At 45.1% G+C, this 15,863-nt stretch overlaps 1 protein-coding gene, 1 long non-coding RNA gene and 1 other non-coding gene across 3 annotated transcripts; 1 reads left to right on the forward strand and 2 right to left on the reverse strand.

Moving 5' to 3' along the window:
* Positions 1-669: 669 nt before the first annotated feature.
* Positions 670-3,341, reverse strand: LOC120838762. The gene is made up of 3 exons (XR_005715178.3): positions 3,156-3,341; positions 1,230-1,312; positions 670-759 (listed from the first exon to the last, which is right to left on the reverse strand). It is a non-coding gene; the product is annotated as an uncharacterized LOC120838762 (long non-coding RNA).
* A 3,129-nt stretch (positions 3,342-6,470) lies between these two features.
* Trnas-gga lies at positions 6,471-6,545 on the forward strand. Its single transcript has one exon. It is a non-coding gene; the product is annotated as a tRNA-Ser (tRNA).
* A 1,572-nt stretch (positions 6,546-8,117) lies between these two features.
* Positions 8,118-8,755, reverse strand: LOC120838843 (sulfotransferase 1C3-like). The gene has a single exon (XM_040208929.1). The coding sequence runs from the start codon at positions 8,736-8,738 to the stop codon at positions 8,118-8,120; it is 621 nt and encodes a 206-aa protein (XP_040064863.1). The 5' UTR covers positions 8,739-8,755.
* Between the last annotated feature and the right edge of the window lie 7,108 nt (positions 8,756-15,863).

Here is a 15,863-nt window from a genome sequence, read left to right on the forward strand (position 1 = left end):
AACTTGCTAGAAATTTCTGCATATGCGACCACTTTCTCCTGGAAACCTATGGTGACCTGCCACTCACTTTTGGCCAAAGAACAGTGAAAATACCAGATGTGAAAACAGCCATAACAAGCATTAAAGAAATCAAGATGGGGGTCATAGCATTAGCTTCCCAACGTGGCGAGACTAGCACAGGATTTCTGTTACTCGCCGTTTAAGACAGGAGTCGACTTTTTCCGGTCTGATCTTGAAAACAAAGTTTGGTTCCGTTAATTTTGTAGCAGAAAGCCCGTGCTTTCCCGTTTGTGGGGTCATTTTCTCGGTTCAAAATATGATGCAGAGTCCTTCCCATAAAAATGCATGGGTGCCTGCTAGGACTCTTCGAAATGGTTAAATTAACTGAGGTCATTATACTCTGTTGCCACTCTAGAATAGCAGAAGGCCTTCCCACAAAGCCCTTCACTCTTTTTAATAAGCAAACACTAGAGAGGAGGAGAGCCGAGAGGACACCACCAATCATGGCGAGCAAAGGGAATTGTGGGAGGGGCTTGTGCTATTCTATAGTTGCAACGGATTATAACAAAAGTTTACAGTACTATGAAAACAAAAAGACCAAGTATGCACAGAAATTCGCAGGAAGTGTAGCAGGGATAGAATAGAAAAAACTGCAGCTGCAATATTTACCCTTTAAATTTCCCTCGACAGCACAGCAGAGATGACATGCTGGTCGTCAGTGCCTGGAGGGCCACCCCTTGTACTGGGAGCACATGTAGTCTGAAACGAACAACAAACAAAAAATTAAATGCATGAACAATCCGCACATGCTGTTATTTCGCTTCATTGGCCGCTTCAGAGAAAGCAAGCATGCACACCGTTGTCCAACCATGTCAACTGCTAGCCGAAACTTTCTGCCACCAGGATTAAGATATTGCTTGCGCTATAAAAAAAAAACATTTACACACTACCCAGCTGGCGCGCTGAAAGTTCAAACATTGAAGAAACTACAACATAAAACTTCAATGCAAGAGCTACACCTCGTGGACAATACACAAAAGTATGTTCAGTGTAAACCTTGGTGCACTGCAAGGCTGATTTACCTCAGCCAGTTTGGAACATCTGCAGTTCCATTCTTTTCAAGATATTATGCCTGAAAATTTGTGACAAATGAACTGGGTTAAAATTTTTTAATCGACACCCGGCCCAAATATTTAGGAAGTATACTAGTGGGTTAATTTCTAACTTACCATAATTATTTTCGGCATCCTGAAGGCGTCACTTCAGGGTCTTTTCATAGTGGATTTACCTCGCCCACACAGGTGCAACCACACTGAAATGTTTGCAAAGTTTCAGGCAGGGTAATTAAACGTCTGCAGTTTCTCTCGAACACCGCTGTCACAAATTTTGTCTTTTTTGTCATTTTGGGCTGTTTATAGGTGGTTTGGGGGCAGGGTCAATTACAATCCTCGCACATGTTTACCTGAGCGTCAAAGGCTTGAGCTCGGATGAGACTATACTCCTTTTCATACTTAAGGTGCAACGCTGTCAAAGCTACTGGCGCGAGCGTGGGGCTTGGTCTTGTTGATCATTTGCACGCCTTCTCGCACAAACAAAACCGTAGATGAAGCCACGCACTCGCGCCAGTAGCTTTGACAGCGTTGCACGCTAAGTATGAAAAAGTATAATGCCGGCCGAGCTTCAAACCATTGGGAAGAGGAAGACAAGCGTTTCGGGTTGACCAACCACGAACCTGTGACAACCGCATAGGTCATTCAACAGACGTTTCATACCGCTTAAACACTGTGTCGAACTGCATCTTGAAGTCAGTCCCAATTCCAACGGTGTATGAACAGGGGCATTAATTTCGTGGCATGCCTTGAAATGAATCTAAGTGACGCAAGCTGGGAACACACTGCTGCTGCTTCATTTGGGAATAACTGCGGCCCTCGGCTTGATCACATCACAATTGCAAAATGAAAGAGAAAAAAAAGAGGAAAAAGGAACAACTGCTTTATCAAAAGTTCTAACCGACAAATATAAACCCAGTTCAATTCTAGAAAGCCAGGGGACCGAAGTTTGTCCTAACAGTACAATTTAGTCCACTTCCATAACTTCAAAACAAAAGATGGATATCCTCTTCAACCATTTTGACTGAAAAGGAATATTGTCTCTGCATGAACCGAATTCCAAGGAAGTCTGACTTCGGAAATATAATGAAGTATTGTCAATGTAGTCAATTTATAGTTGAAAGACATCAGTACACTGCTAGACCAATAAGACATTTCCTAAAGCAACGGACCGAAAGTAGCATTAGGAATTCAATACGTGCTCTGTTGACATGAGCTACACTTTCTCGGACCATACACAGAATGAGTGGCAACTTTTCATTACGCTACACATAGATACAAACATTAGGACAGATAAAGCAAACCCAACTAGTTAAAAAAAGAAAAAAAAAAAACATTCTAGCTTAACGAGAAAATAGGGAGTTTTAGAATATCGGGCGCTACTTTACCGCGCGTTACGGACGGCAAAATAGCGAGGATTGCGGCGAAGAATTTTAGAATAGCGTTTCTCTGAAGGGGACCCCCCCAAACGCAAGCATCTCGCGCTTAAAACGCCACCAATATGTCGCGGCAGCTTTTATTTGAAAGTTAGAACGGTTTATCTTGAAAATTAAACAAGCTTTTTGTCCAGAGTAACATTTTTGTAGTTTTTTTACACTCAATGCCGCATGTTTTGTTTTTGTCGCTGCCAAGCTGCTCTGTTGTACTTACGAAGCCCAGACGATCCACCACCCAGGCATGCTTACATGTCTGCCGCGATCGTAAGTACACGCGCCTCGATAGCTTTGAGATGTGAATCCAGCGATTTGTGACGTTTTCAATACGCGTCGACCATACCGACCGCGGTCGCCGAGCGCGACTCACGCAGTTCCCGAGCGGGCGACGGCGTCGAAGACGCAATCAACGGAGATGTCGTGGGCGCCGCCTTTTGCGGTACGCCGCCTTTTAAGGTAACCACGCTATTATCGAAAAATAATGGGCCCCAAAGCTAGAGTCCGAAGCTTGTTTTGGGTCTGCGCATGCACAGCAGCCACGAGATTATTCTAAAACTCCATAATGTTCACTTCTCGTTCAACGCGTACAATGCAAACAAAGAAGTACACTTACCAACTGCGTTGAGTTGCTCGTTCTGTTGCGTCGTCGGCCTTCCGCGCTCTTCTTGAACATAATCATCACAAGAGAAAACTTCACAGATAGATAAACTTGATTAAATTAGCACATTTCCATTTCTAAAGGCATTTCCATACCGCGAAACGGAAAAACAACCTAACGGTCGCAAAAATGGCGAAACCATGCCGGAAAAAAAAAAAAATACAAAGAACTGGTGTCGCTACCGATGGGGCGTCGAAGACGCGATCCTTAAAATATGAAACCGAAACCAGTAAAAGTTGCAATACTGAAACCGAAACTGACCAAATCGCGATAGAGGGGCGCCGTAAATAGATCTGTTCACATGATGCATCTAAAGTAAAGTCAAATGTCTCCTTTTTTCTCCTGGTTCTCCAGATTTTGTGTGATCTACACCAGGATACTGCATTAGCCCATATTTTAGGAAGTCTTATGTCTCGCTCGGACTGGTTTTTTATGGGTTCTGCTTCTTTATGTGTGTGAGTTCTTGTGCATGTCGTCATATTTTCAAATCAATATTTTTCATAGGTTGACATGGTAATGTGACAGGTTCTGGCAGCATGTCATGAATATTTGTCAAACATATTATATTTTGATTTCATGTTATGTTGTCAGAAGTAAACTGGAGACTGATTTTCTTACTGCTACACTTCGATCAATAAATATTTGTAAAAAATGATAGCATTCAGAATTTCTCCCTGGTTTCCAATTTTTTGTGGATGGAGTAATTTTTAAGAAAATTGAATATGAACTCGTATAAAATTTTGTGAACACAAAAAATTGCACGCAGGAGAGGCACTTTATTATCAACTATTTGCATGAATTACAACTAACATTATAAAAAACGACTGCTAACAACCGATGTTTTTAAGCATAAATTTAACCTATACACCAACTCATGTTTACAAACAAACCGGAGCGCCCCTAGCGGACGCCACCGGCGCCGCGCATGCGCGATGGGGGTGTGGGCAAAAAGCTCGCCGTCGCCCATAAACAAACCATTGAAATGCGATGTTGTCGGCGCCGGTGTGAGTCCCCGCGCTCTTTTTCGCGTTAGAATTGTTGACTCTACGTCTTCCAGGCGATGTCTGACTACTTGAGCAGCGTCAGCGAAATTAACGAGGCTCGTTACACCGCAAAACTGCGCGTGAATAATCTGATATGCGGCGATTCATTCCGCGTAGACGCCGCAGAATGTACGCTAAAGCCTGATTCACATGATGAGATTTCGCTCGCAATTTTCAGTAGCGACGTCGCTCGGACTGCAAAAGCGTGAACCGTAGCTGAGATGGTCGACGTCGATACTGAAAATCGCAAGCAGAATCCAACCAAGTGAATCAGGCATAACAAGTCGGTGATGGCCAGTGGTAACAATGATCAGCATCTTCTTGTATCTACTGTTTACGTCGAGCCTGCTTACCAACCTTCAAACTTAAGTCTTTTGAGGCCTGCACTTGATTCTTATCGCAAGTACCGGGCCCACGTTTGGTCTACGGGCCGGTGTCCTCTAAAAGAGCAGACGACAAGCAGAAACGTTTGAAAGAGCAGACGACGGTTCGAACGATCAGGCAACCGTTTGAACTTGAAGACGCACTGAACGTAGTTCGCAGGTGGTCCGTACAACTTGACGGTTTTCCGGCGTTCATTTTGGAACAATACAAATAAATTTGATGGCCAGTAGTATCCGTGAATTTAACCCAAAATGCTTCCCACCCAAGCAATCTGGTCCAACGGCGTCTGGTTTTTTAGAGCGCAGCTCTTAGGGGCCCGTTTCCAGCCTGAGCGGCGTCGCCGTCGCCGTCGCCGTCGCCGTCGCCGTCGGCGTAACCGCGCGTTGCATGCAACTCAGAGGAGATGCAACAGGTTGCATGCAACCTGACATGCAGCAGGTTGCATGCAACCTGAGATGCAGCAGCTCATAGGAGATGCAACAGGTTGCATGCAGCCTGAGATGCAGCAACTCAGAGGAGATGTAACAGGTTGCATGCAACCTGAGATGCAGCAACTCGATGAAGATGCAACAGGTTGCATGCAACCTGAGATGCAGCAACTCAGTGGAAATGCAACAGGTTGCATGCAACAGGTCACGTGACTCCCCAGGTCACGTGACCCCCCGGTCACGTGACCCTGAGGGGGTCACGTGACCACTCCGAGGTCACGTGACCCCCTCCCCCGAGGTCACGTGACCCCCCCCCCCCCCCGATGGCGTCATCGTCACTGATAACGTCACCGGCATCCGCATCGCCATCGTCATCATCGCTGATAGCGTCATCAGTGACGTCACTTATGACGTCACCGGCATCCGCATCGTCATCGTCATCATCACTGATGACGTCATCGGTATCCGCATCGTCATCGTCACATGAGTGACGTCACTGATGACGTCATCAGTGACGTCACTGATGACGTCATTGGCATCGTCACGTGGCCCCCCAAGGTCACGTGACCCACCCACCCCCCTTACCCTTCCCTCCCCCTCCTCAAGAGCTGCGCTCAAATTCGGCGTTACAGGGAGTTGTAAACGGCTTTCACTTTTTTTTTTTTTTTTTCACTGGACATATCCGCGTTCTCGGACGAACCGAGCGCATGAAAACTGACCTTCAAACCTTTCCCGACTCTCTTAAAACAGCCCCAGTCGCAGCATTTTGACGAGAAGGCAAATTTTTGTCTGGTTCCTTTCAAAACAACGCAGGAATACACGTCTCAAATGGGCACTTCCGCCCACAGCCCCGGACCGGAAGTGCGTCCGACGCGCCACCACCGCGCCGTGACGTAACAGAGATGAGTTCGTGTATACATTTATGGGGAGGTCCACATATAAGGTTTCAGAAATCCTTTCATATTATTATTTAGCACCCTCTTCTACACCCTTCTCACACCCTCCACTAAATGGAGGGTGTAACACGAAACAACACCCCTCTCGGTACAATAATGTGGGTGCAGTAGCTGATTTAAGGGTGCTAAAGGGGTGTAGTCAAGGGTGTAAATTACCAAAACACCCCTTTTACACCCTTAAAGGTGTAAAAACTTTTAGTGTGTAGAGCAAACGGGTTTTATCAGCTGCCACCAGCCCAACGCCAACAAGGGTGAACGGCCTGCGTTATTAAGGTTATTAAGATGACATTAATACAAAGGTGCAAGCGAGCTGGACAAGAATGGCAATAATAACCTCTGGAGAAGAGGAACAAATGGGACGAAGGACAAACACAAATTTTCAAACACAGCTATAGGTGACTGGTGCGCGACCGAAAAAATCTGCTGACGTCTAACCCCTTCTCTACCCCAACTGAGCTAACCACTGGTTAGCTCAGTTGGCAGAGCGCTCCACTGGAAATGGAGAGGTCCCGGGTTCAATCCCCGGACCAGGCGGATTTTTTCGGTCGTGCACCACTCACCTATAGCTATGTTTGGAGATTCGTATTTGTCCTTTGTTCCCCTTCTCCAGAGATTAATATTACCATTTTTGTCCAGCTCGCTTGCATTTTTGCATTAACTGCATCTTAATAAAATAGAGATGTTCGACCAGCTGCGTATAAATTTTATGTACAGTGCTAATCACCATTTTGTTCGACAGGAGCGTCCTCTCCATACATCCGGGAAATTCAGCGGGTTCGGCGGGGTAAAACGGGAGAGAGGGCACGCGCCCGACTCCGCTAGCAGACGACAAACCGGGAGGTTGCCATTCTCCATCTTTGGGCTGTACCGGCGGGCTGTACGGACCATCGAACTCTCGCTCGTGGCTGCCGTTGTGAAGTGGTTCGCGTTCTTAGGATAGTTATGGCTACAACAAACTCAGCCTTGAGCTCTTTGTTGTTCTATTTCGGTAAATGATCAACTAGCATATCTTTTTTCTGTTACCTAAATAGGAATTGAGTCAGCCAGCACTACTACCCTCAACTACTGCGTGTATTGCGGCAGGAGAGCACGTTTTTATTTATTATTTCAGACTTCCACTCATAGCCGCTAAACGCCTACAACAGTACGAACTTTGTATAGTAAAAAAGGTACAGCAACTGGATTTACTTTTCGCCGGAGAGACTGGCCAATCTGACAGAGTTGTTCCTATTTTCTTTTATTTGCACGCAGGTAACAGCGCAATTGGACCCTGTTAGTCTTTTATCTAGCATAGTACTACACAATAACTGGCATACCAAAATCTGCGCATCTGCGCTTGAAATTTCCAAAATGACGCGATTTTAAACAGAGTTTGTACGCCAGCCAGGTGCTAGGTACAGCCCACTCGGCGGAGCAGACGATATGCGGGTGAGAGGGGGAGTGCATTCTTTTCTCTTTTACCTTCTCTGCGTGCGGCTTTCTCCGGGGAGCGCTAGACTGGTGGCATTCGCGGAAACTAAGCAAGTCACGTGGCGCAACATGGAACGGCCCGCTCGAGGGGTGTCTTGCCCACACTATGAGCTGGGACAACCCCGCTTCACTTATTCCGACTAACCTTGCTTGGACGGCTTTTGGCACTCGTGGTGTCATTGTCGGCGATCAGTGCTTTTGTCCTGAAGGGAATCTCTCGATACTATGCGCAGTCCTGTTTATTCCGGTCGATTGCTATATTATATAAGCCTCTTGCGACAGCGGACGACCGAATGCGCTGCTGCGGAGCAGGTCTTACGCCGTCGCCAGAGGCTTAAAAACCGGTCTTGTCACTCTCTGTCCTACTCGGTTGCAAGTGTGTGAACGGCGCTTTGAGGTTCTGTATCACTTTTAAGTCCGAGCGCAACCGCACTCACGCACAGTGAATGCGCCACGATCATCTCTCAGTGAGCGATTGGTTTAGCCGGGGAATGAAGACAAACAAAGATAATGAACGCCGTGACGATGCACTTGTATGGTTGCTTTGATTGGCTCTACAGATACCAGCGTCGGCCGCGGTCACACTTCAAAATATAAAACGGTCTACGTTCACAACCCCGAAGCCTCCCCCAATCTTTACCTGACGTGATCCACCAGACGTCGGGCACCCGCGTGTGGATCCGCCCTGAGTTCTTCGTAGGTGAGCACCAGCACGTTGGACTCTTCTCGACGGCTCCACAGTGACAGCAGGTGATCGAAATAGTCTCCAGAGTCCACGTTGCCCTCCATAAACTCCTCGAAGAAGTCATCGAAGCATCCGTCGTCAAAATGATGATACCGAGAGAACCCCCGCACGTGATGGTACAGGGACACGCAGACGTCCTTCGGGTTGCGGAACACCAGGACGTAGCGCGGCTTTTCGCTCCACGGCATCACCGTGAAAGACAGGTGAGTCTTGATGGGCTGGGGACACAGGTCCAGTCCCCGCAGCAAGTCCAGTCCTCCTTTCTCCAGGTAAGGTACGAAGCTGTCCAGTCGACGTCCTTCCGGTACGGGGACCATGTCCCTTACCAGAAGGTACAGCATGTGCTGCACCCAGGTCGTCCCGGACTTGGGGTAGGTCATCAGCACGATGTCCTTCGGGGACAGTGGGTGTCGGCAGGCGGCCTCGAAGTCTGACCATTCAAAACCCTCTCGGGGAAACACCCAGCCCGTGGCGGGGTGTCGCTTGTACGTCGGCTTGTGTCGCTCGGTCATCGCTGAGCGCGGTTAGAATGAGACGTCTCTCGCTGTTCTGGCTCAATGGAGAACGAGGGCGAACGAAGAGGAAGCGTCGCTGTCGCGTTGAGAGCCGGGAATCGCTCGACGAGTACGAGGAGGAGGAATCGCTCGTAATTATGGCAAGGTCAAACGGTACGTGTCGATTAAAGTGCCGCGTAGAGAGCCCCCAAAGCTCGGAGCGGGGTGTCGCCATACCATTCCCCCCTGGCGCGGCGCTATCGGACGCTCTTGATTATGGAGGTTTCTGATTCCCGTGCTGCAGAGAGCTTATGTCGTGATTGCGTGTTTCGGGGACGGTTTTAGATATCTCTGCAGCGATAAGGAACTTTCTCTATTCTCCTATCGCGTTGGCTATAGCTTTACAAATGAGTAAATCCTACTCGGTTCGAACTTTTTTTGAATGACACAAGTGTAGATAATGTCTCAGCATCTGTAACAGGTTCAAGAAAAAGAGAACTGCCATTCTGCTGCTAATGTATTTACATGGATCGATGTTACTGTTTGTATAAGTATTCACTGAACGGGTCAGCTAAAAGAGGCCACTTGGTATAACACCATCTGGTTCAATATCGTCAGCAGGCTGACGGGCAGAACCAAAACAAAATTTAAAACTAACTTTTTTTAATAAATACCAAGTCGTTGCGACTGTGAGTTTCCCTAAACATCATGTTATAACACTAAGCTTTAGCTGATCGCAGCATTTTCGATAATTGGTCCTGATATATCTTAACCGTGGTGTAATACGCCAAAACAACAGGGACAAAAAAAGAAGGAAGAACTAGACAGGACTTCCTGTCTAGTTCTTCCTTCGTTTTTTGTCCCTGTTTTTTGGCGTATTACACCATGATGCAAAACCAACTAGCCCAACTAGCCATCCTTATCTTAACCGACTGCAGTTTTTAGGATCTCTAGATGTAACAAATTTTTAGTAGATCCTATTTTCAATTATTTTTTTTTCAAGTGAATATGGGGTTAACCACGGATTTTAGATTTTGTTATTCCTAGATGCCTTGAATATCTTGTATAATTGTAAAAAAAAATTAAATTTATAAATCGTTTTAAATAAATTTAAACACCCATAGACCTGACGAACATCCTCACAGCGAAACATTCCATTCAAATTGGTCTCTGCAACCTCTCGTCCGAATGCATTCAACCATTGGGTGGTTCTATGCTGAAATCAGATTGATTATCTTGTTTGTTTGTTTAAACGTTCTAGCTTATGAACTTAGCATTATTGGATAACGTCAATAGGATAACGACTAGGGAACACGCTGAACCTTATTGACTCTTTTCTGACCGTTCCACTCAACTCTCCCGAAGCGAGGTATCGGCATGTCCACTTATCACGGATGTGTGCGCGCACATTGCGAACGAAATCTGAGATCGCTGAGCGGCTGTGCTATAGACGATTTTCGCGCATTAATTACTCGAACCTCCACAAGACGGCGCGCCCTCTAAGCCGCCATTGCTGACCTTCGAATTTGACCGCGCCTGCTCTTCCGGCCCACAGGCCACATCGCTAGCGGTCGACAGCGTGTAATAAACTACCACAGTGACACTCCTAATCCGCGTCTATTTGGCAAAATGTGCTCAGTGGTGGCTAGAAAAAACTGCAGTATAGACGTTAATGTCTGGTAATACGCTGTAGTTCACAACGTGGTACCAGACCTTGCTGTCTCCAATGCGAAGCAGTACTCGATGGGTGTCATAAAGTACTGCTATACCGTAGTTCCCGGACTATAGTCCGCTCGCAAATTCCGATTTCAGATGAAAAAAAAATTTTTTCCTTAGCTAATTATTACTTGGTGTATACTCTACAGGCGCCAATTTCGGTTGAGGGTGAAAAAAGCGCATGAAAAAAAAATGGTAAAAAAAATGATGAAAGAAACGCATTGCCACATCTGTCAACATCCGTCTACACATACAATATGCGACTCCAACTCTAGTGAGGGTATTCGCTCAACTTAACGTGATGCAACATAGAACCTTTGACCACCATCGGCTTGGCCCGGGATCCGGCCAACTCGTCGAAAGCCGACTCGTCGACGGCCAACTCGTCGACGGCCCATTTGTCGAACAGGGCAATTCGTATTAGGGCAATTCGTCGAAGGACAACTTGTCGCAAGAGGAAATCGGTCGAAGGGCGATTCGTCGAATGGGTTGAATGACGGTTCAAGGTAAACGTTCGCGGTTTCTTTTTTTATCTTTTTGCCTTTATTTTTATTTGTGTTGGACTATGGACAGCTCCTTCGATAAGTTACAAGATTGAAAGAAAAATTACAAGAGGGCAAAGAAAGGAGAGAACTTTTAGACAAGTTAAGAAATGTGTCGTCTTAGGATCGTCCCTTTGCTACCTTTCTTTATTACTTATTTTGTAATGAGCCGCCGCTGACTGTCGTCACGAAGCGGCGTCAACTGATGGGCCCGGTAGGTTAACACGCTGCCCAGTGAGACACGAGCGCCGTAGTGATTGTGCACCACTGCACCGTGAAAGTGGCGAAAGCGCAGGTCGTTACCTTAAACAAGAAAGAGGAGGTCAGTTTTTTTTTTAAAAAGCGCCTATTGTACACAATTTTTTTTTTACGAAAGAGTTACACATAAAAGACGGAACACGAATTATTATAGGGCAGTATTTGGTTTAAGATTTAAGGAGAAAATTATATATTTGGCTTTAAAAAACGGCGACCAGTTGGCCTCTTCGACGAGTTTGCCTTCGACGAGTTGCCCTATGACGAATGGGCCTATTCGACGAGTTGGCCGTCGACGAGTTGGCCTGCACCGTGCTGGGCGAAAAAACAGATGGAATTAATTCGCGCAATTGAACGGTTATAAGCGGATTGCGGACTGGCGCCGTAGTTGTGAAGTAACTAGAATCGTAATGCACTCACTTTTCAGCATTTTCTGTTTCATACTACACGTAAGTATTATTATGTCCTTCTCATATTAAAAGAAATCAACAACTAAAAACCAGGTGGGTAACATTCATTCCTTTTGAGAACTTGTAAAAAAAAGGAGTCGAACATTAACATATTTTACATCCCATAGCCAGCGGTCTAAACACGCTTATCAGCTGCAATTTTAAGGGGGTTTTCTACAGATGCAGATCATAGAAATATTTCTTTTTCAAGAACGTTCATTTGACCCCCCCCCCCCCCCGGCCACGTGGTCACGTGGCCCTCTGAGGTCACGTGACTCCTCTCCCCGAGGTCACATGACCCTCCCTCAGTACCCTTCCCTACTCCTCCTCAAGGGCTGCGCTCTAATTCGGCGTTACAGGAAGTTGTACGGCTTTCACTTCTTTTTTTGCGCTGTAAGGCGGGCATTTTTCAAAACGTGCTGTATAAAATATATATATATTTTTACGCGCGCATTATTGAAGACTGTTCGGTGGGTTCGGGCCGCCGATGATTGCCAGGTTGGAGTAGTGTATGATATTCCGGTGGCCTGTAGGTTTTCGTAGGTGGAACAGATGAAGCGGTTCCTAAATAATATGCTTCTTGATGCCATGCCATTCCATGATTGGCATCATGGCATCATGATGCCATGATTGGAGAGGCCTCAAGCCTAAACCCTATGTGCTACATAATCTATGCTACGTTAGAAATATCAAAGTATAATATTGTAAAACATTAGAGTAAAATACACTTCCTATTGGAAACCTAGGTTTTTAAATTTCGAAATTTTATATTTTTAATGCGAAATTCAAGTTGATAAAAAAAACGGAATCATTTTTTAGAATATTTAGAGGCTTAAAACACAAAACAAGTGCATATACCTCTAACGGATGATTCTGGATAAAATAAGGGTGTGAAAATAACGCGACGCAAAAAAAAGAAAAAACAAATTAATTTTTTTTTTATACAGCGTGCTGAAACTTAACGAAGAGTGAAAACCTACTTTGTTTTATAATTTATTTTTCAGTAATCGTACATAACAAAGGTAAAAATTTTGCTTCATTTGGAAGGCAATGGAAGGTTTTACACGTGGTATTATTTTAAAAGCGATGCTAAACATAGTCGACTCAGAAAAAGATCCGCAGTTTAGGTCACAGTTGTTCGCGGAGACATGTTTGGGGATTTTTAGAAAGATTGGATCGACGAATAATAAATAGTAGTTGGAATGTCGTTTTATCGACTTGCATATATATCACAAAAAAAATATAGAAGCTCTCTTTTCAATACTTTGAGATTGAGAGTGGTTCAAAAACGCCACAAACGACGATCGTCAAAAACCACTATCGCCACTTGCTCTTTTTTAGCATATTTAGAGGCTTAAAACTCAAAACCAGTGTAAATACCCCTATGTATTCTGGGTAAAAGAAGGGTGCGAAGAGAACGCGACGCGAGAAAAAGAAAAGAAGTAAAAAATTGTTTTTGTTTTCTACAGCGTGCTGAAATTGAACGAAAAGTGAAAAAGGCTTCTGTTTCATAGCTTATTTCTCAGTACTTGTACATGATAACAACACAAATTTAATTTGGAAGGCACTGAAAGGTTCTACACGTGGTATTATTTTAAAAGCAATATTAAACATAATCGACTCAAAAAAAAAAAAAAAAAAATCCGCAATTTAAGTCACAGTTGTTCGCGGAGGCGTGTTTGGGGATTTTTACGAAAATTGGAGCGATAAAAATAAATAATTGTAGTTATAATTTCGTTTTACCTACTTTCATATATATCAAACTAAAAAATATAGATGCTCTCTTTAGAATACTTTGAGATAGAGAGGGATTCAAAAACGCCACACACGACAATCGTCAAAACCTCGTGGTTCTTTCCCGCTTCTTTGAGGTTTTTTTTTCTCGGAAACCAAACATGTCAGGACATTAAAATAAAAAGGACTGTTCTTCTTGGAACATGCTCCACAAAATATAAAAGTTTCAAGCAAAATAAAAAATACGACTGTCACTCGTTGCCTGAATCCAATTGAAACCGCCCATATATATATATATATATATATATATAACTTTTGTTGATGGGTTTTTGTTGGCCTTATCAAGCGTTAGTGTGAGGCCTGTGACCGGATGCACGAGGGTGCGCTTGATTAGGTCTTTAAAGGGGCGATGCAACGATTTTTGTATTTTGCGCAAATACCGCTTAGAACGGATCGTTAAGGACCTGTGAAATACCCGTTTGTTTTTCACCACACGCAATCGAAGTCACAGAAAAAAATAAAGGAAAACGAGCAGAGGTCATCCTCTCAACTCGCAGCCAGAACAAGCGGCCACGTGATCTGGAGCCGATTATATGCCGCCAATGTTGATCATAGCCATGCGCCGGGGTTGGCAAGAAATAGGACACGCGCTGCGTTCCAGACATTGTTATGGTTCGGCTGTTGTCGTCATTGCAGCGATTGGACACAGGACACTACCCGAATGCTTCTTGAGCTGTCGATTATCACGAGCCCAAATTGAGTGCCCACGCAATGCTCGGGTCCAATCTATAAGCCGCATTCAAATATCGTCACTGGGTGGTACTGCTACCGCCGAGCTACGTCATCAGGTTTTGCGAAGGAGAGATTGAATGAAAACGCTCGGTTTTGTCCTCGAAATTACAGCGCAACAAAGGAATTTCTTTGGTCAGTAATGATGAAAATCATTACTGACCTTTGCATTGAATTGCGTTATAATCTTGGTCAGTGCCGTTGCGTGCGAGTATCCTTGAGTCCCATTAGTGCCAGTAAGCTCGTGTAAAGTGAAAAACCTTCCAATTGAATATCGTTGCACCGCCCCTTTAAAAGTAGGGTGCTTTGCTTCGAATTGTTGCCTGTATCGTTGTTGTGTACGACGTGAAGTCGTTGCTTTGAATTGAGGTCATGACGGGTTGTACCTTGGTGGAAGGTCACAAAGACGTGTCCAAATCCCGAGAGACGTGTGTGAGAGATGATATATACATGGTTGTAACTTGTGTCAATAAAGTTCAGTGGCCGCGTTTGACACGTTTTGTGTTTGACCGCTTCTTCAACCGTCGTCTCCGGTTTTCTAAAAAAAATGTGTAACTATTAATACTATCTTCTTGGCTATTCGTTTAGAAAATAACACTGCATCTGTCAGGTGGATTGACGGGACACTGACGCACTTACTTCTCCCTCGCTTTCGATACAGAATGCATCGTTACATTTTAAGGCCGTTTTATCTGCGTATCTCCCGAGAATTGTTGTTTGTTCTAATTCTGGGTGTCATGGGCACATATCCCAGTGCACTGCCAGATTGTCCGGCACAGGGACTGTTTTACTGACCATGCATGCCATCCTGCTACCACGCATGACCCCGCTTGTTATCTTGCTTGCCTGTTATCTTGTTATCAGCGGCCCCTGGAATATTTTGGCGGAGTGCCGAAAATGGCCCGCGTAGATATGGAGCACAGTCGACGGCGCGATACTGCGAAGTGCCCCACTAAGAGCTGTAACTGTAATTTCGCTGCAAAATGTTTCATATCTTTAGAGATCACTAGCCACCCCTGCAACAGACAACCACAATACAAACCATCCGCTGCACCTGAACCGGAAACGTTCCTCATTAACAGCGCTTTGTGCAGCTGCGCCACGGAAATGTTCTAGCTGAAGCTACAAAGTAAGCTGCACTTCAGAGTATCGACGCATCAGCCCTCTCGGTGCTCAAAAACATTGTTTCCAGTTATCTTAAGCTTTACCTCAAATCGAAGAAAATATTTTCCTAATCCAAAAATGGTAAAATCTTCCTTGACAAAAGAAACGATATCGCTCTAGCTTCCTGGTATCGTATAAGGCTCAGGAAATTGCGTTTTTGAGTTGCAACTACCGCATCCGCTCTCCACTAAGCAAGAAAATGGCGACGCCCGCAACACCATAAAGTGACAACACTATAAGCGGAGCCAATTCAGGGACTCTAATTTTAGCGACAAGCTGTTTTAAGCGCACAGTACAGGGTCTATGAGCGCAACTTCAGGAAGTACGTGCCGACCTTGCCGCAATTACCAGGCATCCCCCTCCTCCGTCCCTAGTATTTCCCAGCTCTCATTGCGACAGCCACGCTTCCATCCTTCATCTACTATCCCTCTATTATCCGGTGAGCCCTAACAAAAAAAAAAAAAAAACACCCTTCCTTCCATCCGCCCTTAGGG

Source organism: Ixodes scapularis, unplaced genomic scaffold (genome assembly GCF_016920785.2).
Source record: "Ixodes scapularis isolate PalLabHiFi unplaced genomic scaffold, ASM1692078v2 PGA_scaffold13__105_contigs__length_92229423, whole genome shotgun sequence".
Lineage (NCBI taxonomy): Eukaryota > Metazoa > Arthropoda > Arachnida > Ixodida > Ixodidae > Ixodes > Ixodes scapularis.

What these genes read in the sequence shown, in the direction of transcription:
- LOC120838843 (XM_040208929.1), bottom strand. Translation starts at nt 8,738, where the DNA reads ATGACCGAGCGACACAAGCCGACGTACAAGCGACACCCCGCCACGGGC.